The sequence below is a fragment of the Manihot esculenta genome, chromosome 8 (genome assembly GCF_001659605.2).
Source record: "Manihot esculenta cultivar AM560-2 chromosome 8, M.esculenta_v8, whole genome shotgun sequence".
Classification (NCBI taxonomy): Eukaryota; Viridiplantae; Streptophyta; class Magnoliopsida; order Malpighiales; family Euphorbiaceae; genus Manihot; species Manihot esculenta.
The window spans coordinates 5,330,749-5,356,363 of record NC_035168.2 but is presented as its reverse complement, the minus strand read 5'-3'; the positions used below and the strand labels follow the sequence as shown (position 1 = coordinate 5,356,363).

At 34.2% G+C, this 25,615-nt stretch overlaps 1 protein-coding gene across 3 annotated transcripts; it reads left to right on the top strand.

Annotated features, from left to right (window-relative positions):
- The first annotated feature begins 3,156 nt into the window (after positions 1 to 3,156).
- On the top strand, positions 3,157 to 25,319 carry LOC110620358 (cycloartenol-C-24-methyltransferase). Of its 3 annotated transcripts, none has more exons than XM_021764062.2 (14): positions 3,157 to 3,310; positions 3,403 to 3,485; positions 3,823 to 3,880; positions 17,486 to 17,559; positions 17,658 to 17,742; positions 17,841 to 17,896; positions 18,329 to 18,383; positions 18,574 to 18,621; positions 18,769 to 18,873; positions 18,959 to 19,075; positions 19,165 to 19,248; positions 19,356 to 19,481; positions 23,800 to 23,897; positions 25,173 to 25,319. In XM_021764062.2, the coding sequence occupies exons 2-14, from the start codon at positions 3,403 to 3,405 to the stop codon at positions 25,225 to 25,227; spliced, it is 1,044 nt and encodes a 347-aa protein (XP_021619754.1). In that variant the 5' UTR covers positions 3,157 to 3,310; the 3' UTR covers positions 25,228 to 25,319. The 3 variants fall into 3 exon arrangements, with proteins under 3 accessions (XP_021619754.1, XP_021619756.1, XP_021619755.1); XM_021764064.2 differs by having other exon boundaries at positions 3,158 to 3,310; positions 18,790 to 18,873; XM_021764063.2 differs by lacking the exon at positions 3,157 to 3,310 and having other exon boundaries at positions 3,317 to 3,485.
- Positions 25,320 to 25,615: the final 296 nt, after the last annotated feature.

Sequence of the window (25,615 nt, the reverse complement as noted above, 5' to 3'; positions counted from 1 at the left end):
ACTTATGATTTTTGTATGATGGGGATATTTCTTACATACAATCCAATCAATTTTCAAAATATATAGATCTCTTTGATAGATTTATGATGTTATTGTATTGAAAGATTTGATTTCTAATTACAAGTCGGATATTTTATTTTTGATGAAAATAAAAACTCGTAGTTCTCATATGAAATCTTTTTATAGTTTTTTACATTTTGATGGTTGCTTCTCAATCAATCAATAGATAAGGATTAGGAGGAGACCTTTCGTTAATGTGGAATAGTCATGAGTCTGTTTCCGTGGTTTGCTTTTTTTCAAATTTTATTGATTAGGTTTTTTGGAAGGTAATGTTGAACGGAGGTTTAGTGGTTATTATGGGTTTTCAGAATTGCAATCAGTCTTAGAACTTTATTTGAGATTTATCTCATAGAAGCTCTCTTTCGTGGCTTTGTTCGAAAAACTTTAATGATTTATGCTCGAGAGATGAGAAAGAAAAAGGAGTATCTTTGCCAAATTATCTTATATAGAGTTTAGACAGGGAGCATTTTTGCCAAATTATTTTATATAGGGATTTAATTTTGAATGATTGTAAATTTTTGCTAGACTCTAAAACTGATATTTTGTTAAATGGTTCGTCGTAATGCTATTCTACCTACTCATATTTTGGCTAGAGAATCTATTAGACATAATCGTCTATCTGTTTGGGATAATATTTTTCTCTGTTGGATAAAATTTTATTAATACAATCGATAATTTTGCTTAAAAAAAATGTTAAAAATTTTTCTAATGCAGGCCATACTTTTTAATTAATGTTTGAAATATTTTTAAGTTGCTGAAACTTTTATATTAAAATCGGTGAAAAAAAGTCTCAATAAATTTCTTTTATTGTAATTAGAAAAGCATGTATTGAATTAAAATTATATATGATTAGTTCAAGAAAAGTTAATTAAATTTAATTGTACTAATTAAAAATTTAATAAGAATATATATGATTATGCGATATCAACATAATAAGATGATCTAATAATTAGGCGTGAGCAATCGGTTAGTTTGATTTAAAATCGAACCGAATTGAATAAATCAAAAATTGAAAATTTTGATATTTATGAAAATCAAACCGAATTGATTTTGATCAGAAATCCAATTGAATTGAATCAGTCTGATTCGGTTCGATTTGATCAGTTTAAATTTTTAATAAATTTTTTATTTTTTATATTTTATTTTTAATATTTTAAAATTTAATTAAAATATTTTAACTTTAATATAATCTAATATCTTCATATTATTGAAAATAATATACTATTATCACTAATCAATTCGATTTTATTTTTTTAATTTTTTCTGATTAAAATCGAACAGAATCAAAATAATCGAAATTTTTAAAATTAAAAATCAAATCAAACCGAAATTAATAAAAAAACAAATTGAAGTTTTAAATTAACAATTGACAAGACCTAAAAATAATCTAATTGAATTCTATCAATTTTTTTCAATTTGAATCGAATACGGTTGAACTAATAATTGACATGAACTAAAAATAATAAGATTAGATAAGATGCAAATAGAAAACTATAAATGCAAGCAATTAAAAGAGAAAAAGGTTTTGGGTATGTTCAATTAATGTCTAAATTTAAGACATTCAACAGATTTATAGAAAGTTCTTTTCAACAAGAAAAAGATGAGTATGCTGAAAATCAAATTGACTTGGACACTTGAACAACCAGTGTTTTGAAAATTAGTTAGTGTCCAATTGGCCAAGTTACCTCAACTTGAATTAGCCACCAAGAAAAGTTACTTCCTTTTTTTTTTTTTTTTTTTTTTTTTTTTTTTTAAATTTGATGTAGATTTATGTTTTTTTCTATTGCTTTTTAATACTCTAATATAATATATTCAAATCTTAATAATTTTTATTTTTGTAAAGTAATTATTAAAAAAAATATTAAATTGGTAAAAAATAGTTTTCAGAATATTAATTTTAAAAATTACTACAATAAACTTACATGAAATTAATTAAATCTAATAGCAAAAAAGTAGCAACACTATTTTTAATTAAAAAAATAATATTTTATTATTCTATTGATGAAAATATATTATTAGCTTCACAATATTTTTGAGATTTAAAAATATAGGGTTTATAATGATTGTGTAAATTTAAATAAAAAATTAGATCCATATGTACGGATGTGTAATTTTTTCAGCGCACATGCGGACATGACTGCAAAATAACTGGATCAACTTTTCTATCTCTTGTGACCGATTCGCTTGAGTGTCTAATAGATCTTGAGCCAGCGTTTTTCTTTAAGGTCTGATCACGAAAACTCAGCAACTTTATATTTTTTATATTTATAAAAATATCACTATATTTTATTAATTTAATTTTTTTATAAACTAATTACTTTATAAAAATATCTATTATTTTGTATAAATTTATAAAAAAAATAATATTTTTTAGTTTTTTAAACGTTTAGAAAAAATATCACGTTTATATTTTTTTTTTTATTGTAGTATTATAATCTTTGTTAATATAATATATTTTTAAAATTTTTTATATCATGTATATATAAAAAAAATAACATTTTACAATAGCAATGGCCTTATTTTAATTTTTGAACTTAACACATTTTCAATTTTTGTCTAAATTAATTTATAATTCAAAATTTGGGACTAAATTTCTTAATTTATTTAATTTTTTGATTTTACGTTGGGTTTAGCTTAAATTAAATTTTCTAAATTAATTTAGATAAAATTAAAAATAAAGTAAATTAAAGATCTCCAATAAACACATAGAAAGCTTGAACAAAAATAGTTTAATTAAAATATTTTGAATAATAAGCATTAAAATTCAATAACTAAAATTATTTTTAAATTTAAAATCTTTAATTTGAAATTAATTATTTAATTTCATTGGGCCCATATTGTGTGGGTTTGTCTTTAAGGCAAGAGTAATAACAGACCAAATTCTAAAAAGGCCCATGAAATTATTTTAAAAATTAGCTATAATTATAAAAAAATTAAAAAATATTAAAAATTTTGATTATAATTATAATTAAATGTAAAATTTCAATTTATTTTTACATTGAATTTTTTTTTAATATGGATTCTGTCTGAAATTGAATATTTTTCTTTTTTAACATGGATTCTGCTATTTTATAACTTAAAAATCACTATTTTCAGAGCTTTAAGGCATGTTATAATTTAATATATTTCTCAAAATTCAATCATAATTTTTTTTTTAATAAAAAAAACCGCCTGAGATGAGCCAAAGCAAATATGGATGAAAAAGGAAGTGGATCTTCCTTTCTTATAGAATTTCTTCCAGTAGAAAAATGTATATAGCTCTTCTGCGCCTAGAATATTTTCTTTTCTGTTTCTTTTGTCTTTCTAATTGAACGATTACTAGTTCACTTCTGTAATTCTCAGATGTCAAAATCTGGGGCACTGGATCTGGCTTCTGGAGTTGGCGGTAAGATTGGGAAGAAGGAAGTGAAATCTGCTGTGCAAAAGCAAGTCTCTACTTTATAGCAGTTTCCGTTTCCAGTCATTCCATATGTGTAGTTGAGATGTTTTTGAATTAATTTTCTTGTTTTCAAGAAGTAATTGCTTTCATTTTGGTTATGATCATAGGCAGTAAAAGGGTTCCATATTAGTGGTTTGAAAGTTTTAGTAACATAATGCCTAGATTAAAAAGCTTTTTCAGAACAATCAATGAACTTTGGCAGAAGTCTTATCTAGGACTGCCAGGTTACTGTTTGAACTTTGAACCCAGAAGCCCAGTAAGAAAACGTCCTTAGAAAAATGTTTTCTGGGTTTCTTTTTCACTGATTGTGGTGTAAAATGTAGGTATGAGAAGTATCATTTTGGTGATGATGAGGAGAGAAAAGCTAACTATACTGATATGGTAAGGCATTCCCACCAACGCTTCTTGCGGCTTTCCCTTCTATGTGTTAATTGACGTTAATTATTTTAGTTTATCTGACTTTTGGTCCTATTAGTATTTGTAGCAAGGATGATTTTGGATATTTCATATTTGTATGTGTCTATCAAGCAAATATATTGCAGTAAAGGATAATTAGGAAATCATATGTCCTTCAAGGTGATGAAAATGGAAGTATTCTATTGGGTAATACTTCCTGTTCCACATTTTCTGTTCTTTGAGAGGAAGTTCCATTTGAAACCATTTATTAAATGGTTCTTCTTCTGTTTCTAGCAGCATGATTTTGAAAGATTTTGAAATCAGGCTTTCTACATCATAGCCCATTTCTGAAGGTGTAGGGCTTTGAGGCCTTGCATACACAGGATTAGCCACTTGTTCTTCAGATCTTTGAAGCCCAATTACAGAGTTACTTCTCAGGGCTGGAATTGATACCGATGTCCTGGGAGGTAATGGTTCTGACATTAAAGAGACTTCTGGCATTGATCTTTTGTCAGAAACACTTCTGCTTCGGCTAAAGGTAATAGCAACTGTTCCTTCATTTGACTGCATAATGGATTGAATAGCAGTTGATTCCTCTTTTCTTGGAGGTACTGCTTCTTCCAAAATCCAGTTATCAGGCAAATTAACCTGATCCCATTGAATTGGTTTTGGAACTATTAAATTCCCTTTTGACATATTAGTCAAAAATAAGGTAGTCGTTCCTTTTGGAGAGACTATTTTTGTAGCACTGTCCCTTAAATTAGGGACCACTGTATTCATTGCCTTATAATGAATTCGGTAGATCAGAATCAAATTTTCTGATCCTGGTGCCATATCGTATCCCATTGTTTTTATGTCCAAGATGAGAGTTCTCATTATATGTGGATCGGACAGAGACAAAGTAAGATTTGGAAAACATTGAAAGAATATTGGTCCTTCACATAAAGAGGATTCCACTACTCCTAATAAGGAGTCACTGAATTTATTGTGTCTTTTATCTCTGACACAAAGCATAGCGGCTGTATTTAGCCCTAGCCTTGTTGCTGGTTTTACCGCAACCTGTATCATTCCTATATGCAGGAATAAATACTTTTCTTGATGCCTTCGAATGAGTTCTTCAGACAATAAACTCATCGATTGTAGTTCTCCATGGACTGGAGTGGCCTGTTCTACTGTCTTAACTATATAGTCAGATCGAAGTCTAAAGGGATTCTTATAGATGAGATCAGAGGAAACAGGAGGTAATTTCCAGTTCTGTAAACTAGTATCTACATCAGATGCTAACAATATTTCTTTATTTTTGTTTTTGTTTTTTGAGATAATAGAGCTAGATGAGCTAGATCTCCTAGAATTACCAGAGATTGAGTTAAATAACCTTTCCATTTTTCTTAGATCACTGTCAACGATTTACTCCACCACGCCTAACAACTATGGTTTTCTGGCAACAGGATACGCGACTTAGGTTTCACTAAGAGGTAAACTGGATTGGGTTCCACTAGGCTCTGATACCAATAGGGGAAGCAAGCGCAACAACTTTCAACTTTCCACAGCTTTTCACAACACAGAATCACAAAATTTATAAAAGTACAAAACAACCAGTACAAAACAACCAGAGGTGTTCAACAAGTAGTCTTAAAAATTATTATTTCTAAGCAATTGATTTAAATAATTTAATAGAACATTAAACAAAGCCAAAGTCCGTTGATATTCTCGGCAATCACAGTGTTCATTATGATTAATAGTATGATAGGTGAACAATTCACTACCTTCAGCTATAATATCATTTTTAAATTGTAAAACTTCATTTCGATTTGTTAAGTCTATGAAGAGCAAGTGTTCTATAGCTTTTGCAATATGATAAGACATAAGATACTTACTTGATCGTCGGTGTCTGAGAAGTCTTTTCCCCACCCGGTAGGTTTGATAGCAGAGAAAGGTGTTTCGGCCGATTCTGGTTTAGTGTACCAGACTAAGTAGTTGAATTTGCCAGTAGGTTCTCCGAGAGTATCTTGCACACCTGCTAGATCGTTGACAGGAAGATTGCGTTTTCTGCAAATTTTTGCAGTTTCAGATTTTAAAGATAACTGAGACAACTTCTTTCCGATAGATCGCGACTCAAATTTAGAGAAACTGGATTTCATTCAAGTAAGAAGCTTTACATTCAAGAAGACTCACAAAAGCTTTTTAATTCTAAAAACTTGCACACCACACTCTTACTTCTCTCACTCTTTTATACTAAAACTGAGATATTCGATCTTATCTTTAGCAATCTAGCTATACTACCCTTTACACGACACGTGGATAACAAAAGATGAAAGATTCCTTTAGGATAAGATGTAGTGCGGGTGCGCTGTGGGCCCCATCGTCCACTACTTTCTTTTCCTTTACAGCTGAAATTCTTAGTACAATAATTACATATAGACAAAATAGTTTTACGTCATTGCGGACGTAAGACACTTCTTTATGGCCAAGTGGCCTCTTCTGGATCCTCTGGATTCTGACTGTCTTGAAAAAGAGAGTCTGACAGCATATCTTCATCCGATGAGTCACTGCTTTTAGTGCGCTTGAATTTTGTTTTAGAACACTCTCCCTTTTCTTTAGGCTTTCCACTAGAGGCTTCATTATCACTTAGTTCCTCTAGTGCTGATGACAGTCGTTTCTTCAGTTCTTCTTTTGGAAGGGAGTGAAAAAACTCCTTCAGTAGTTGAGTCAATTTAGACTTATCAGATGATTTTTCAGGTTGTTTAACCAGTTGAATGAGGCCTCTGTGGTAGTGTACAGATGAAGTTCCAAAGAAGTCAAACTTATCCCACCATTTAGTCATTACTCTCCGAGTTAACCACTTCACATTATTAATGGTAAATTCTTCGAATTTTTTGGATCGTTTGGTGGTCAGGATATAATCCCATTTAGCTATCCATGGAACCTTATACTGAATCGTAAAGTCCAGTCTGGGATTTTCAAGAGATTTATTAACCTCTGTAAACTGCTTATAAACAGTTCGTACCTTATCAGGTAACATTATCGGGAAAATTCCCCAGTTAAAAAACCATTCATGAAATCAGGGAGGAAATTCTTTAATTTCCTTTTCAAGTTGAAATTGGATGAACCAACTAAACTTCTTTTGCCTGTTTTCATATAAGAGAGCTCCTGTCCAAGCCTGGATATAGTCAAAGTAACTATACCATTTTGGTCTTCCATATTGCAATTCTTTCTGTCGTAATAGAGAATCACCCCATTGCTCACTAGTAATAATATTTTTTATAAGGAATTTACTGTAAGCCCACTGATGGCCAGTCCGTTCTGTGGGGATGATTTCTACTGACCTGGTTTCAGATAGTATAGCCTGATAATATTCAAAAGTTTTTGGGAGGAATGGTGCTCCCGAATGATGTTCTGTATAATAATCGGCTATTTCCCAGGGATTCAGATTTTCATATCTTTTTTTAATAGGATTCATATGATAATAACTGATAGGAATATAAGGGTAATTTACCTCCTTTTCATTTACTGGTTTGATACTTATTTTGTAGGCATCTTCTCTGACCCGATCCGATTCTTTAATCGGTGGGGGTACCATGTCATCAAACGATCTTTTCATCGGAGTGTTTGAACTCATTTCCTGTAAGAAATTCTCTTGTTAGAAAATCAGGTAATGAATTAGATTCTCCTTTGATGAACTCAATTTCAAAATCAAAAACAGATAAAATAGCTTGCCATCTAGCAAAGATCTGTTTAGATGCAATATTTTTAACATCTTTAAGGAGTATTTCCTTAGCACTTTTACTAAAGGGGACATTATGCCAATAAATGTCGAGTTAAACAGCAAATACAGGCATTAACAATAGATGAAGATTTAAAAGAAGCCTTAGCAAACATTTTGCTAAATGAAACAGACTCTGAGCAAGAAACCATGGAAATCAATGCAGTAGATTATACCATCGAAGAAGAAAGTAGTACTGAAGAAGAAAAGGAGCAAAAGGAAGACTGTGATGGAGAATGTGATTACTATAAATCACTATGCGCAATGAATGGTTTGATGGTGTTAACAAAAGAGGATAATCTCATCCTCGATTTAATTGACAACATTGAAGATCCAGAAAAGAAGAGAGAAAAGTTAGAAACCTACATTGGTCTCTACAAGACTACAGGGGTAACTACCTCAGTACAAAATCAGAAATTTGAAGGAAACCAGTCCCCATACGACCTCAAAGAGATACTAGAAAGAATTAAAAATTCAAAAAGCCAAAAAGAGCCAACAGTAGCAGAATTACGTGCAGAACTCAACTCAGTAAAGACTGAGATAAAAGAGTTAAAAGAAAGAATAGGTGTTCTCGAGCTGTTAAATGAACAGCAGCAGTTAGCCGTAGAAGAACCAGAAGGAGAAGCAAAAGATTTAAACAATCTCCATTATATTAATATGGCGGATAGGGTAATAACCCATAAATGGCATACAAGGGTGACTATAGTAGTACACAAGGAGTGGGTATTCGAAACTAATGCCTTAATTGACTCTGGAGCTGATCTCAACTGTATCAACGAAGGACTAGTTCCTTCAAAGTACTTTTCAAAGACCCTCGAAGAGTTGCATACTGCGGATGGAAGCAAAATGTCGGTAAGATACAAATTAAACAATACTGCCATCTGCAACCAAGGTATATGCTTCGAAATCCCTTTCCTAATGGTAAAAGGATTATCTCATCCTGTTATCTTAGGAAATCCCTTTTTACATATGCTATACCCTATTAGGCAGATAACTAAAGAAGGAATAAGTACAGAAATAAATGGAAAAGTAATTACTTTTCATTTTAATTCTCAGCCAAAATTAAAGGAAATAGATGTGTTAAAGAATACAATGGAAAATAAGACTAAGTTTATTAACTCTTTAAGACAAGAAGTAGTCTATAAAGGTATAGATGAAAGGTTAAAAGAACCTAGAATGCAACAAAGGATTAAAGAAGTCCAGGAAGAGTTAATAAGAAGCATTTGTGCTGAAAGCCCAGATGCTTTCTGGTCTAGGAAAAGGCATGTGGTAACTTTGCCATATGATCCTGAGTTCTCGGAAAAGGCCATTCCTACAAAGGCCAGGCCCATAGCAATGGGACCAAGGCATCTAGAAATTTGTAAAAAGGAAATTGCTGAGTTAGAGGCTAAAGGACTCATAAGGAAGAGTAGTAGTCCCTAGAAGTATTCTACGGTTAAAAAGGAAATTTTATCAATTGTTTTATGTGTGCAAAAGTTTGAATCTGATTTATTGAATCAGAAATTCCTAATTAGGATTGATTGTAAAAGTGCTAAGGAAATACTCCTTAAAGATGTTAAAAATATTGCATCTAAACAGATCTTTGCTAGATGGCAAGCTATTTTATCTGTTTTTGATTTTGAAATTGAGTTCATCAAAGGAGAATCTAATTCATTACCTGATTTTCTAACAAGAGAATTTCTTATAGGAAATGAGTTCAAACACTCCGATGAAAAGATCGTTTGATGACATGGTACCCCCACCGATTAAAGAATCGGATCGGGTCAGAGAAGATGCCTACAAAATAAGCATCAAACCAGTAAATGAAAAGGAGGTAAATTACCCTTATATTCCTATCAGCTATTATCATATGAATCCTATTGAAAAAAGATATGAAAATCTGAATCCCTGGGAAATAGCCGATTATTATACAGAACATCATTCGGGAGCACCATTCCTCCCAAAAACTTTTGAATATTATCAGGCTATACTATCTGAAACCAGGTCAGTAGAAATCATCCCCACAGAACGGACTGGCCATCAGTGAGCTTACAGTAAATTCCTTATAAAAAATATTATTACTAGTGAGCAATGGGGTGATTCTCTATTACGACAGAAAGAATTGCAATATGGAAGACCAAAATGGTATAGTTACTTTGACTATATCCAGGCTTGGACAGGAGCTCTCTTATATGAAAACAGGCAAAAGAAGTTTAGTTGGTTCATCCAATTTCAACTTGAAAAGGAAATTAAAGAATTTCCTCCCTGGTTTCATGAATGGTTTTTTAACTGGGGAATTTTCCCGATAATGTTACCTGATAAGGTACGAACTGTTTATAAGCAGTTTACAGAGGTTAATAAATCTCTTGAAAATCCCAGACTGGACTTTACGATTCAGTATAAGGTTCCATGGATAGCTAAATGGGATTATATCCTGACCACCAAACGATCCAAAAAATTCGAAGAATTTACCATTAATAATGTGAAGTGGTTAACTCGGAGAGTAATGACTAAATGGTGGGATAAGTTTGACTTCTTTGGAACTTTATCTGTACACTACCACAGAGGCCTCATTCAACTGGTTAAACAACCTGAAAAATCATCTGATAAGTCTAAATTGACTCAACTACTGAAGGAGTTTTTTCACTCCCTTCCAAAAGAAGAACTGAAGAAACGACTGTCATCAGCACTAGAGGAACTAAGTGATAATGAAGCCTCTAGTGGAAAGCCTAAAGAAAAGGGAGAGTGTTCTAAAACAAAATTCAAGCGCACTAAAAGCAGTGACTCATCGGATGAAGATATGCTGTCAGACTCTCTTTTTCAAGACGGTCAGAATCCAGAGGATCCAGAAGAGGCCACCTGGCCATAAAGAAGTGTCTTACGTCCGCAATGACGTAAAACTATTTTGTCTATATGTAATTATTGTACTAAGAATTCCAGCTGTAAAGGAAAAGAAAGTAGTGGACGATGGGGCCCACAGCGCACCCGCACTACATCTTATCCTAAAGGAATCTTTCATCTTTTGTTATCCACGTGTCATGTAAAGGGTAGTATAGCTAGATTGCTAAAGATAAGATCGAATATCTCAGTTTTAGTATAAAAGAGTGAGAGAAGTAAGAGTGTGGTGTGCAAGTTTTTAGAATTAAAAAGCTTTTGTGAGTCTTCTTGAATGTAAAACTTCTTACTTGAATGAAATCCAGTTTCTCTAAATTTGAGTCGCGATCTATCGGAAAGAAGTTGTCTCAGTTATCTTTAAAATCTGAAACTGCAAAAATTTGCAGAAAACGCAATCTTCCTGTCAACGATCTAGTAGGTGTGCAAGATACTCTTGGAGAACCTACTGGCAAATTCAACTACTTAGTCTGGTACACTAAACCAGAATCGGCCGAAACACTTTTCTCTGCTATCAAACCTACCGGGTGGGGAAAAGACTTCTCAGACACCGACGATCAAGTAAGTATCTTATGTCTTATCATATTGCAAAAGCTATAGAACACTTGCTCTTCATAGACTTAACAAATCGAAATGAAGTTTTACAATTTAAAAATGATATTATAGCTGAAGGTAGTGAATTGTTCACCTATCATACTATTAATCATAATGAACACTGTGATTGCCGAGAATATCAACGGACTTTGGCTTTGTTTAATGTTCTATTAAATTATTTAAATCAATTACTTAGAAATAATAATTTTTAAGACTACTTGTTGAACACCTCTGGTTGTTTTGTACTTTTATAAATTTTGTGATTCTGTGTTGTGAAAAGCTGTGGAAAGTTGAAAGTTGTTGCGCTTGCTTCCCCTATTGGTATCAGAGCCAAGTGGAACCCAATCCAGTTTACCTCTTAGTGAAACCTAAGTCGCGTATCCTGTTGCCAGAAAACCATAGTTGTTAGGCGTGGTGGAGTAAATCGTTGACAGTGATCTAAGAAAAATGGAAAGGTTATTTAACTCAATCTCTGGTAATTCTAGGAGATCTAGCTCATCTAGCTCTATTATCTCAAAAAACAAAAACAAAAATAAAGAAATATTGTTAGCATCTGATGTAGATACTAGTTTACAGAACTGGAAATTACCTCCTGTTTCCTCTGATCTCATCTATAAGAATCCCTTTAGACTTCGATCTGACTATATAGTTAAGACAGTAGAATAGGCCACTCCAGTCTATGGAGAACTACAATCGATGAGTTTATTGTCTGAAGAACTCATTCGAAGGCATCAAGAAAAGTATTTATTCCTGCATATAGGAATGATACAGGTTGCTGTAAAACCAGCAACAAGGCTAGGGCTAAATACAGCCGCTATGCTTTGTGTCAGAGATAAAAGACACAATAAATTCAGTGACTCCTTATTAGGAGTAGTGGAATCCTCTTTATGTGAAGGACCAATATTCTTTCAATGTTTTCCAAATCTTACTTTGTCTCTGTCCGATCCACATATAATGAGAACTCTCATCTTGGACATAAAAACAATGGGATACGATATGGCACCAGGATCAGAAAATTTGATTCTGATCTACCGAATTCATTATAAGGCAATGAATACAGTGGTCCCTAATTTAAGGGACAGTGCTACAAAAATAGTCTCTCCAAAAGGAACGACTACCTTATTTTTGACTAATATGTCAAAAGAGAATTTAATAGTTCCAAAACCAATTCAATGGGATCAGGTTAATTTGCCTGATAACTGGATTTTGGAAGAAGCAGTACCTCCAAGAAAAGAGGAATCAACTGCTATTCAATCCATTATGCAGTCAAATGAAGGAACAGTTGCTATTACCTTTAGCCGAAGCAGAAGTGTTTCTGACAAAAGATCAATGCCAAAAGTCTCTTTAATGTCAGAACCATTACCTCCCAGGACATCGGTATCAATTCCAGCCCTGAGAAGTAACTCTGTAATTGGGCTTCAAAGATCTGAAGAACAAGTGGCTAATCATGTGTATGCAAGGCCTCAAAGCCCTACACCTTCAGATATGGGCTATGATGCAGAAAGCCTGATTTCAAAATCTTTCAAAATCATGCTGCTAGAAACAGAAGAAGAACCATTTAATAAATGGTTTCAAATGGAACTTCCTCTCAAAGAACAGAAAATGTGGAACAGGAAGTATGAACTATACAAAACCCAAAAACAGGGAAGTAAAGACTTTCCTGGGTTCATTAAACACTGTTTTTCCATACCCAAACTTAGAAGACCCTTCTTTTTTATCTACTCTTGAATCTCATTATAAAACCTTCATGACCCCTCAAAGGAACATCTTGAAAGAAATGCATCCACCTTTGACCGATATAACATACCAACCCACAGAAAACACCAAAGTAGAATGCATCCCTTTCTCCCATGATCCTTCAGAAAACCCAGCAGCCAAACAACAGAACTATACCAATCTTAGCCTCCATACCATTGGACAACAGCTGAACAGGGTTGAGAATCAAGTTTCAAAAATAGTAGCTCAGCCAAGAACAATAGATATTCTTCCAAGAAAGGATGTTGCAGAATCTTCAGGAACTAAAGTTGAAGAGAAAGTGCTATTTAAACCAATGGATAGTAAACCCATTGGCATCAAGCTGACTAAAAATGAAGAAATGCTGGAAGAACTCTCAAAAAGGCTGGCTAAGCTAGGACTAAAAGAAGATGGAAAGATGAAGGCGATTGCTCCATTAACAATGGAGTCCGAAGGAGAAGAAAAGTCAAACACTGACCACGAGTTAATACAACTCGAAAATATGCTAAGAGAAACTGAACCAGCAGAAGTTAACAGGATAAAATATCCTAAGGCCAGAGCAACTATGGAGCTAAAACCATATTATCCAAGGCCTTCGCCAATAAATCTGCAGTTTGAAGATACTAGTTACAACTACATGCAGTATGATGGGACCTCAATAGTAGAATGGAATATTGATGGACTATCCGATTATCAAATCAAGAATGTCCTTCAATATATGACTATGTACGCTACTGCAAGTAGAGCTAAGGGTAATGATGACCCTAGTACAGCAAAAGCCCTAATAGCAGGGTTCGGTGGCCAACTTAAAGGTTGGTGGGACTTCGCAGTCTCTAGCGAAGGAAAGGAGATAATCTTCAAAATGGTTAAACAAGAAGGCACTCAGCAAGTACCAGATGTGGTTAACACCCTATTATATACTATAGGGTTACACTTTATAGGATCAGTAAATATGCTGATTGATAGAGCACAGGAGCAGTTAATTAATCTACGATGCCCAGATCTATCTCATTTTAAATGGTATAAAGATACCTTCTTCTCTTTAGTATTTATTAGAGAAGACAGTAATAATAGTGTCTGGAAAGAAAAATTCTTAGCAGGGTTACCAGCACTATTTGCAGAAAGAGTAAAAGATCAAATACGAAGTAAGCATAACGGTAATATACCGTATCATCAATATACATATGGCGAATTAGCCTCTAAAATAGTATCCACAGGAATCACCCTCTGCAATGAATTAAAAATTCATAAACAGATGCAGAAAGAGCGCTTTCATGGCAGACAAATTCTTGGAAGCTTCTGCGAGCAATATGGCTTACAACCTCTTAAATTTCCCCCCACGAAATTTACAGGGGGGAGGGAGGAGAAGCAGCACAAAAAACCCAAGTACTACAAGAAAACGAGGCGCTTCTATAAATACAAGCGACCCTTTAAAGAAAAGGGAAAGAATGAAAGGGTTAAAAACCCAGAAAAGGAAAGGAAAAGGCACGATCAGAGCAAAGCAGAGAAAACTATAGTCTGCTATAGATGCGGAAAAAGGGGACATTATGCCAATAAATGTCGAGTTAAACAGCAAATACAGGCATTAACAATAGATGAAGATTTAAAAGAAGCCTTAGCAAACATTTTGCTAAATGAAACAGACTCTGAGCAAGAAACCATGGAAATCAATGCAGTAGATTATACCACCGAAGAAGAAAGTAGTACTGAAGAAGAAAAGGAGCAAAAGGAAGATTGTGATGGAGAATGTGATTACTATAAATCACTATGCGCAATGAATGGTTTGATGGTGTTAACAAAAGAGGATAATCTCATCCTCGATTTAATTGACAACATTGAAGATCCAGAAAAGAAGAGAGAAAAGTTAGAAACCTACATTGGTCTCTACAAGACTACAGGGGTAACTACCTCAGTACAAAATCAGAAATTTGAAGGAAACCAGTCCCCATACGACCTCAAAGAGATACTAGAAAGAATTAAAAATTCAAAAAGCCAAAAAGAGCCAACAGTAGCAGAATTACGTGCAGAACTCAACTCAGTAAAGACTGAGATAAAAGAGTTAAAAGAAAGAATAGGTGTTCTCGAGCTGTTAAATGAACAGCAGCAGTTAGCCGTAGAAGAACCAGAAGGAGAAGCAAAAGATTTAAACAATCTCCATTATATTAATATGGCGGATAGGGTAATAACCCATAAATGGCATACAAGGGTGACTATAGTAGTACACAAGGAGTGGGTATTCGAAACTAATGCCTTAATTGACTCTGGAGCTGATCTCAACTGTATCAATGAAGGACTAGTTCCTTCAAAGTACTTTTCAAAGACCCTCGAAGAGTTGCATACTGCGGATGGAAGCAAAATGTCAGTAAGATACAAATTAAACAATACTGCCATCTGCAACCAAGGTATATGCTTCGAAATCCCTTTCCTAATGGTAAAAGGATTATCTCATCCTGTTATCTTAGGAAATCCCTTTTTACATATGCTATACCCTATTAGGCAGATAACTAAAGAAGGAATAAGTACAGAAATAAATGGAAAAGTAATTACTTTTCATTTTAATTCTCAGCCAAAATTAAAAGAAATAGATGTGTTAAAGAACACAATGGAAAATAAGACTAAGTTTATTAACTCTTTAAGACAAGAAGTAGTCTATAAAGGTATAGATGAAAGGTTAAAAGAACCTAGAATGCAACAAAGGATTAAAGAAGTCCAGGAAGAGTTAATAAGAAGCATTTGTGCTGAAAGCCCAGATGCTTTCTGGTCTAAGAAAAGGCATGTGGTAACTTTGCCATATGATCCTAGTTCTCGGAAAAGGCCATTCCTACAAAGGCCAGGCCCATAGCAATGGGACCAAGGCATCTAGAAATTTGTAAAAAGGAAATTGCTGAGTTAGAGGCTAAAGGACTCATAAGGAAGAGTAGTAGTCCCTGGAGTTGCCCGGCTTTCTATGTAGAAAATGCAGCTGAATTAGAAAGAGGAGTGCCTAGGCTAGTGATAAACTATAAGCCCTTAAATAAGGCGTTTAGATGGATAAGATATCCTCTGCCTAATAAGAGAGATTTATTAAACAGGCTTTATGAAGCCACAATTTTCTCTAAGTTTGATATGAAATCTGGATACTGGCAAATCCAGATAGCAGAAGAGGATAAATACAAAACAGCCTTTACAGTTCCCTTTGGGCATTATGAATGGAATGTCATGCCCTTTGGATTAAAAAACGCCCCTTCTGAATTTCAGAAAATCATGAATGAAATTTTTAACGTTTATTCAGCGTTTTCAATTGTTTATATTGATGATGTCCTAATCTTTTCCAGGACAATAGATCAGCATTTCAAGCATTTAAAAATGTTTGAGAAAATCGTTAAAATAAACGGTTTGGTAGTCTCTGCAAAGAAGATTAAAATCTTCCAAACAGAAGTACGGTTTTTGGGTCATAATATTTCTAAAGGAACCATTATCCCTATTAATCGAGCTATAGAATTTGCAAGCAAATTTCCTGATGAAATAAGAGAGAAAACCCAACTGCAAAGATTCTTAGGAAGTCTAAATTATGTCTCAGATTTTTATAAACATCTAGCCCAGGATGCTAAACCATTGTTTCAAAGACTTAGAAAGAATCCTCCTGAATGGACCGAAGAATGCACTCTAGCTGTAAAGAAAATTAAGGATAGGGTAAAGACCCTACCTTGCTTAGCTATTCCTCACCCAAAATCTTTTAAGATTGTAGAAACTGATGCATCTGAGAAAGGTTATGGTGGAATCCTTAAACAAAGGGTTAATGACAAAGAAACCTTAGTCAGATTTACTAGTGAAATTTGGGTTGGACCTAGAGTAAATTACTCTACGGTTAAAAAGGAAATTTTATCAATTGTTTTATGTGTGCAAAAGTTTGAATATGATTTATTGAATCAGAAATTCTTATGTTGTTAATGTCTATAAGTCTATCTTTAAAATGAATCATTTAAATGATTTTGTATCTTGTAATATTTTATTTTATTGTAATTTATATTTAAAGAACAATACTCTTTTTTTTTGAATTCATACTTGTGTAATGCCTTTCTTCAAAATATTGTGGGATTGAGCAAGGTATGACTAAAATGCACATTTGTCGGTTCTTAATCACTTTTAATTATCAATAAGAAATATCAAGTGATGCTGTTTTTGTTATGAAATATGTATCTTTTTGCCTTTATATTGGTTTTTGTGAGGTTGATTTACTTTATATGATGGAAAATTTTGTTGATAAATTTTAGTGCCACAGTTCTTCTACACTGATAATTTATAGTAGGTGTAAATTATGAAATATATCAATGCTTCCATATCAGGATAATTGTGCTGGTAAAAGAGATTGGGACATATAGTATTTTTCTAGTATGAAGTTAGCTTTCAGTTTATGCTCCATTAAGCATCACCTTTGGCCCCATAAGTTAAAATTTTGGTTTTGCCCCTTCTGCTCTCACTTATTGATTCCTTGCACAGCAACTGTTGGCTTCAATTGTTAAAATGTTACTACGTGTAATTACTTTTCAATGTCAAGAGAAGTACTATTTGGTTTACATGCAGTTAAAGCAGGATTTATTGAATGATAATTATTGTTTCCTTGAAAGTGAATGTCTTGTGGATTTCAGGTTAACAAGTACTACGATCTTGTGACAAGCTTTTATGAGTATGGTTGGGGTGAGTCTTTCCATTTTGCACCTAGGTAAGGAAGGATTGCCACAGTGAACTGTTTGAATTTCTGTCAGAGTAGCATTTTGTGTAATTTTTCTGGTAGATTGATGAGCAGTATTAATACTATAGATGGAAAGGGGAGTCTCTTCGTGAGAGCATCAAGCGACATGAGCATTTTCTCGCTTTGCAATTGGGTTTGAAGAAAGGACATAAGGTTCTTTAATAATTTTATTTTCACAATATGAAGTACAGCCATGTACATTTTTCCTTCCTGGCCCAATTTGTTAATCAAACTTTTATTTTTAAAGGCAGGTGCTAGATGTTGGTTGTGGAATTGGAGGCCCACTAAGAGAAATTGCTAAATTCAGGTAATTGACAATTATTTCATGAAAACATTTTTCATTCTGAAAATCATCTTTATCTTCTTGAGCATGCTTCTATAATTACTTGTAGTTTATTTAGACATTTTGTTGTATAATTTGTGATAGTTTGCTTTTGCTGCCATCAACAAATTTGGCTCTAAGTGGATAAAGAAGCTCATAACATTTTAGTCTTTTCTCCTAAACTATGCAACATTAGAAACTTCTCTTAATATCTGTCCTGGCTCTGATCATTAAATTTCAATGTCCGTATGTATTTTTGATATGTAATGTCCATTTTAGTATAGTGGTTAAAAAATCTATTGTTGAGTCATTTGTAGTCTCCCTCCTCTTCCTGTTATATAAACTGAAAGACTGAGTTCAATTTGTTTATATTTGATTAATTTATGTGATGATCCTGATTTTAATGATCTCCTGTAGTGAAGCATCGGTAACAGGTGTAAACAACAATGAATATCAAATAACAAGAGGAGAGGTATGTGATTTTGTTACATGCTAGAATACATACAAATAATCCTTTCACATTCATGGTTCTTTCATTTCATTATTCTCTAAAATACTAAACTTAGGAGATCCTTTTTTTTTCTTCCATGAACCATAGAAATGATTTGATTTATTTTGTCAAAGACTCAAATGTATGCTTAGAAGTGTTGGTTTCCATTCAGGAGCTGAACCGCATTGCAGGAGTAGACAAGACTTGCAACTATGTGAAGGTTTGATATCTCGCATATTTAGATTGTAGATCTGATTTACTGTGAAACTGAACAACTTGAATGTTAAATCTTAATTCTATTATTTGTTAATGATTGATCCTTCAATTTCCTTGTATTCCTCCCATGTGCAATTGGAAATGTCAGCAGTGGTTATTTCTGATAATGCAGACTGACTTCATGCAAATGCCATTCCCCGACAACACTTTTGATGCAATATTTGGAATAGAAGCTACCTGCCACGCACCAGATGTGGTATGCCAGACTGCATACATGGAATTAATCAACTTTTTCTACATTTTGATGCAATTTATTTAGATCTATGTTGTGCATAAACCAGCGTGCTTGCTACAAGGAGATATACAGAGTGCTAAAACCTGGCCAGTGTTTCGCTGCTTATGAATGGTGCATAACTGATTGCTTTGACCCTGCAAACCTAGAACATCAGAGGATTAAGGTTGCTTGCAACACCAACAGTAGATATCTTCCATGTCTTTTATAAAATTCTTTTGATTCGGTGTAATGAATTTATGTTCCTGGATACAGGGAGAAGTTGAGCTTGGTAATGGACTTCCTGACATCAGGTCCATGGAGGAATGTCTTGAGGCACTAAAACTTGCAGGTTTTGAGGTGAGTGGCATGAATGTTGAACTAGCCATTTTTCATATTTAGAAGTTACGAGTATTTAAAAAAAAACTTCCTTTTCATATTTGTCATAACAATTTCTCTTGTTTAAGGTTATGTGGGAGAAGGATGTTGCTGTGGATTCACCTCTACCTTGGTATTTGCCACTTGATAAAAGTCAGATATCGCTTTCCAACTTCCGTGTAACTGCTGTTGGACGATTCTTCACTAGGAATATGGTAATATTTTAAACTTTTCTAACCTTTGGTAATTGCCTTTCAACAATGATTTTTGTAGAAAGATAATATTTTGCTGTATTTTCACAATAGAGATTACAACCTATTTATACATGAGAGACGGTATCTAAACAGGAAGGAAAATCAAACCTATGATTATACAATCCCTAAGATTAAGCAACTGACCCATCTATCAATATTTACTTCCTATATTAACATATTTACTTTCTATAACTTATAACACTCCCCCTCAAGTTGGATCATAAATGTTAATCATGCCCAACTTGTTACATATATAATCAACTCGAGTCCCATTCAGAGCTTTAGTGAAAATATCTCCTAATTGTTCTCCAGTTCGGATATGTCCTGTTGATATTATCTTTTGTTGGACCTTTTCACGAACAAAATGACAATCAATCTCGATGTGTTTAGTCCTCTCGTGACATACTGGATTGGAGGCAATGTGGATAGCTGCTTGATTATCACACCACAAGTTGACGTACCCACAAGATTTCACAAACAGCTTGTGCCATGGCTCGATATTCAAATTCAGCACTAGAACGGGAGACCACATTTTGCTTTTTACTTTTCCATGAGACCAAGTTACCTTCCACAAAAACACAATACCCAGTAGTTGACCTCCTATCAACTTTCGAGCCTGCCCAATCAGTATCAGAAAAGCATTCAATATTTGAGTGCCATGGTTACCATAAAATAGGCCACGCCCTGGGCCCCTTTAAGGTAACAAAGAATCTGTTCCAGAGCATCCTACTGGGCAACAGTAGGAGAAGATATAAACTGACTTACCACACTTACTGAATATGCAATATCAGGACGAGTCACCGTCAAATAATTCAACTTGCCAACTAATCTTCTATACTTTCCAGGATCTGCAAATAGCTCACTGTCTTCTGTGGTAAGTTGAAGGTTAGGGGTCATTGGGGCACTACAAGGCTTAGCACCCAATTTTCCTGTTTCTACCAACAAATCAAGAACATATTTTCTTTGAGATAAGAAGATGCCTTTCTTACACCGCATAACTTCGATTCCCAAGAAATATTTCAAGGAACCCAAATCCTTTGTATGTAATTGTGTTTTAAGAAATTCTTTTAGGGATGTGATGCCAACAATGTCACTTCCTGTAATAACGATATCATCCACATATACTACAAGCAGAATTACTCCACTATCAGAATTTCTATAAAACACTGAGTGATCACACTTACTCATTTTCATTCCAAACTGTTGGACCACCTCACTAAACTTGCCAAACCATGCCCGAGGACTCTGTTTCAAGCCGTAAAGGGATTTTCGAAGTCTACAAACCTTACCTGAATCCCCCTGAGCAACAAAACCAGGTGGTTGCTCAATATAAACCTCCTCCTGAAGATCACCATGAAGAAAAGCATTTTTAATATCCAGTTGATGCAAAGGCCAATCATGAGTAGCCGTCAAGGAAATAAACAATCGCACAGCTGTGAGCTTGGCAACTGGGGAGAATGTATCAGAATAGTCAACTCCATAAGTTTGTGCATAACCTTTGGCCACTAAACGGGCCTTGAGGCGAGCAATAGATCCATCAGGATTTACTTTCACTGCAAACACTCATTTGCACCCAATAGCCCGCTTTCCTGGGGGCAAGGACATCAACTCCCAAGTACCATTAGTGTCAAGGGCCATCATTTCCTCTTCCATTGCAGCACGCCAACTAGGATGGGACAAAGCCTCAATAACAGTTTTGGGAATTGAAATAGAATCTAAAGCATTGACAAAACAACGAGAAGAGGAGGATGATTGATCATAAGAGACACAAGATGAAATAGGATAAGTGCAAGTACGTTTACCTTTGCGAAGAGCAATGAGCAAATCCAAATCAGACAGTGAAGGATCAGTGGGAGCAGGATCGGTCGACGAAGAAGCGGGTAGCGGAACGGAGTCAGAGTCCTCTAAGCGTCTGGAATACACATGAAAGATGGGAGGGCGACCTGGCACATGAGCGAAAGGTGTAGGAGCAGTCTGAGGAGACAGAGAGCGAACAATGTATAACAAGAGGTCATCTTCCTCCTCTTGGGTGTTATAAACAGATGATGGCAAAAAAAACGGAGTGGACTCAAAGAATGTTACGTCCGCAGACACAAGATACCGATTCAGATCAGGAGAACAACAACGATACCCTTTCTGACGTCGAGAGTAGCCAAGGAAGACACATTTGAGTGATTTGGGATCCAATTTAGTAATCTGTGGACGAACATCACGAACAAAACAAGTACAACCAAAGATACGTGGCTCAATAGGAAACAAAGATTTAGTGGGAAACAAAATGTTATAAGGGATATCACCATGAAGGATGGAGGAAGGCATGCGATTGATCAAAAAACAAGCAGTGGATACAACATTAGCCCAAAAACATTTAGGTACCTTCATTTGGAATAAGAGGGCTCTGGCTACTTCAAGAAGATGTCGATTTTTTCTTTTAGCAACTCCATTTTGTGAAGGAGTGGCAACACAAGAGGACTGATGAAGAATTCCTTTTTGTAACAAATAAGATTGAAATTCCCCAGAAAGATACTCTTTAGCATTATCACTTTGCAATATACGGATGGAAATATTGAATTGGGTTTGGATTTCAGCATAAAATGCACAAAAAATAGAAAATAATTCTGAACGACTCTTCATTAAAAATAACCAAGTAGTACGAGAGAAATCATCAACAAAAATAACAAAATACTTAAAGCCAGACTTAGACACAACAGGACAAGGACCCCAAACATCTGAATGGACTAACTCAAAGGGGGACGAAGCTCGTTTATTGACTCGAGACAGTGTAGGTAAACGATGATGTTTGGCAAATTGACAAGACTCACAATCTAGAATAGACAAAGAATGAAACTGTGGGTATAATTTCTTCAAAGCCGAGAGAGAAGGATGCCCCAAACGACAATGAACATCAAAAGGTGTTAAACGCGTGGAGCATACCAGAGATCGAGGAGATCGAGGTAGTTGCTGATCCAAGACGTAAAGACCCTTTGACTCACTCCCTCTACCAATAATCTGCTTCGTCGAAAGATCCTGAAAAACAGAGTGATTAGGAAAGAATGAGACACAACAATTCAATGCACGAGTGAGTTTACTCACGGAAAGCAAATTAAATGCGAACTTAGGGAGACATAACACAGAGGATACAGAAAAAGAAGGGGTTAAGTTGATATGACCAGAACCCATGACAGAAGATTTAGTGCCATCAGCAAGAGTAACATAAGAAGCAAGAGTAACATAAGAAGGCGATGTATAAGACTCAAGATTGGACAAAAGAGTAGAATTACCTGACATATGATCGGTAGCACCAGAATCAATAACCCATTTGGAGGATGAAGACACAAGACATGCAGTAGAGTTACCTGACTCGGCAATTGTAGTGATAGAGGAGGAATTAGAGGATTTTAGAGATGCCTGGTATTGGATGAATTGTGCATACTCATCTGCAGATATCAAAATTCCCTGATCGGAAGATCCATTCAATTTGTGTTCCGTGATTTTAGTCATCATAGGAATCACATCAGTTACGGCGGTGGTTTTAACTTCAGCCATAAGGACAACCAACCCAAAATGATAGCAACAAAAGAAATACAGAATCAGAAAACAGTACCCGGCGTGAACAGTACCACGTGAACAGTACCGTGAACAGTGCCAATGAACAGTACCCGAATATGAATAGTACCTAAAACACCTCCACCCAACACCCGAACGGAAAACAAACTTCAGATCTGACAAGGGGACGGTGTGGCGACTCTAACGACGATGAGATCCAAATGTTACCCTTTATGGATAGCCCAAATGAACAGAGCCCTAAGTCTCAAAAAAAAAAATTAAAATTTGACGAGAGAGAAAAAAAATTAAATCTCTGCGAGAAAGGCTCTGATACCATGTAGAAAGATAATATTTTGCTGTATTCTCACAATAGAGATTACAACCTATTTATACATGAGAGACGGTATCTAAACAGGAAGGAAAATCAAACCTATGATTATACAATCCCTAAGATTAAGTAACTGACTCATCTATCAATATTTACTTCCTATATTAACATATTTACTTTCTATATTAACATATTTACTTTCTATAACTTATAACAATTTTGTTATATATATATGGCTTCTGTTTGTTTGCTATTGAAGTGATAGGATAACACGAAATCTGTACCTCTGATAATGCATGGAAGTACCCAATTTCATTTATGCTTTAACTGTAATCAAATTCAAATGCACTTCTCATGTCAACTCCTTCAGAGCAATCTGCAAGTGATAGGTTAATTTCTCTGTAGGTCAAAACCTTGGAGTTTTTGGGCCTTGCACCAGAGGGTAGCCAAAGAGTTCAAGCCTTCTTGGAACAAGCAGCAGATGCACTCGTTGAAGGTGGCAAGTAAGTTCTTTTTTATCGTTTATTTATGCCCATTGAATAGCAACTCCAAATGTCCTCATCATATTTTTCCGGTAAAAGCATACTCTACAGCAGCATATGCACATCCAATCAGGAAAGTGTGATCTTTTATAGGGGTGAATTTGCTCATCTTTTCAGATCTCCTGTCTCATTGCTGTCTTGGTCATTGAAAGTCTTTCTCTTGAGCTTGCATAAGCTGACTTTTGCATGGGAATAGAAACTTGGAAATTGTGTGAGGGAACCTAGTGGTTTTCTTAATTAAGTTTCCTATTCAAAGCACAAAAAACTGATTTCTTTCTTCTTGGTTCTTTCTGCAATTCATAATAACCTGCTGAAGCAAAATGAGAAGAATCCTAAGTATGGGAAGTATTAAAAGGAAGAACTTACTAAAGGAAATAAATTCAAACCCGCCTCTATACTTATCGTCAAAGGTCAAATAAGCCAATTTTAATCTTTTAGGCCAAATATGTCCTAGCATGCTAAAATATTAATTTTTAAAGGATTTTTTGACTGCAATTTTTTATTTTAATTAAAAATAGTGTATGAGTTTTAATATTTAAAAAATTAAAGAAATAATGTTTTATTATCAAAAATTAATGTTTTAGTATGTTAGAACATGTTTGGCCTTAAATCTAAAGTTATGGGTCTATTTAGCCAAAAATATTAAATGGGCTTATTTTACCCTCGATGAAAAGTATAAGGGCGGTTTTGGACTTATTTCCACTAATGAAATGTTAAATGAGAAGGGTACTTGTGATTTTGGATTTTGGGTAGGAGTGTCTCATTTATCATTTCAGTCCTTCGGTGTGATTTTTATACCAATAGAACATGGGCAGCATGGTCGAATAGAAAGCAGCTATTAGAGAAGGGAGGAAAACTCTTTACTTTCAGTAAATGATAAAATTTTTGATTGATGAAGTACAAGGAGAAATAAAAGGAAAGATGCTTTACTTTTTATGGACTAAAGACTTTCCTGTAAGACGATTGATGGTGGTGAAATAGTTTGTTAACCACAATATTTAGTTCCTTCAACTCTTTGGCTCGGCTCTTTTCAAAGTGTTGACGAACAAAGAAGCCAACCATACCTTGGTTGTTAGAAAGCAACAACAAACTGTTTACTTGGCTTTCTCAATCTGGGTTGAATACATTTTCTGTTTTCATCTTTGGAGTGTGATTTATCTTGTTTTCTTGATCAAGAATCTCTGCATGAACACCTGAGTAGCTGGTTTTGATTATTATTATTCTTGGATTTTGCAGGAAGGGAATTTTTACACCAATGTACTTCTTCCTGGCCAGGAAGCCTCTTTTGTAGGCCAAAATCTAATATTACAGCAGAAGATTTAGCCCTTGTTTGGAATAAACATTTCTTAAGAATTCAATTTAATTCATTTCTTTTCTATTAAATTTCTTGTTTGGAGTATAGAAATTTATTTCTTTTTCCTAAATTATCAGAATCTATCTCAAAATCTGTTTATTACTCTGAATAATGTCTAAACCTGTTTAATTTTTTATTTGCTAATCAATAATCTATATAAAATCTACATTTCATTAATAATTTTTATTTTAAAATGCTAGTAGTCTTATTATTCTATTTTTTAAAATTAGAATTAAAAAATTTTCATTAAAAAATATTTTATATATAATTAATTATTTATATAAAGAGATTTGTACAATGAATATTCAATATGTAAAACTCAAAC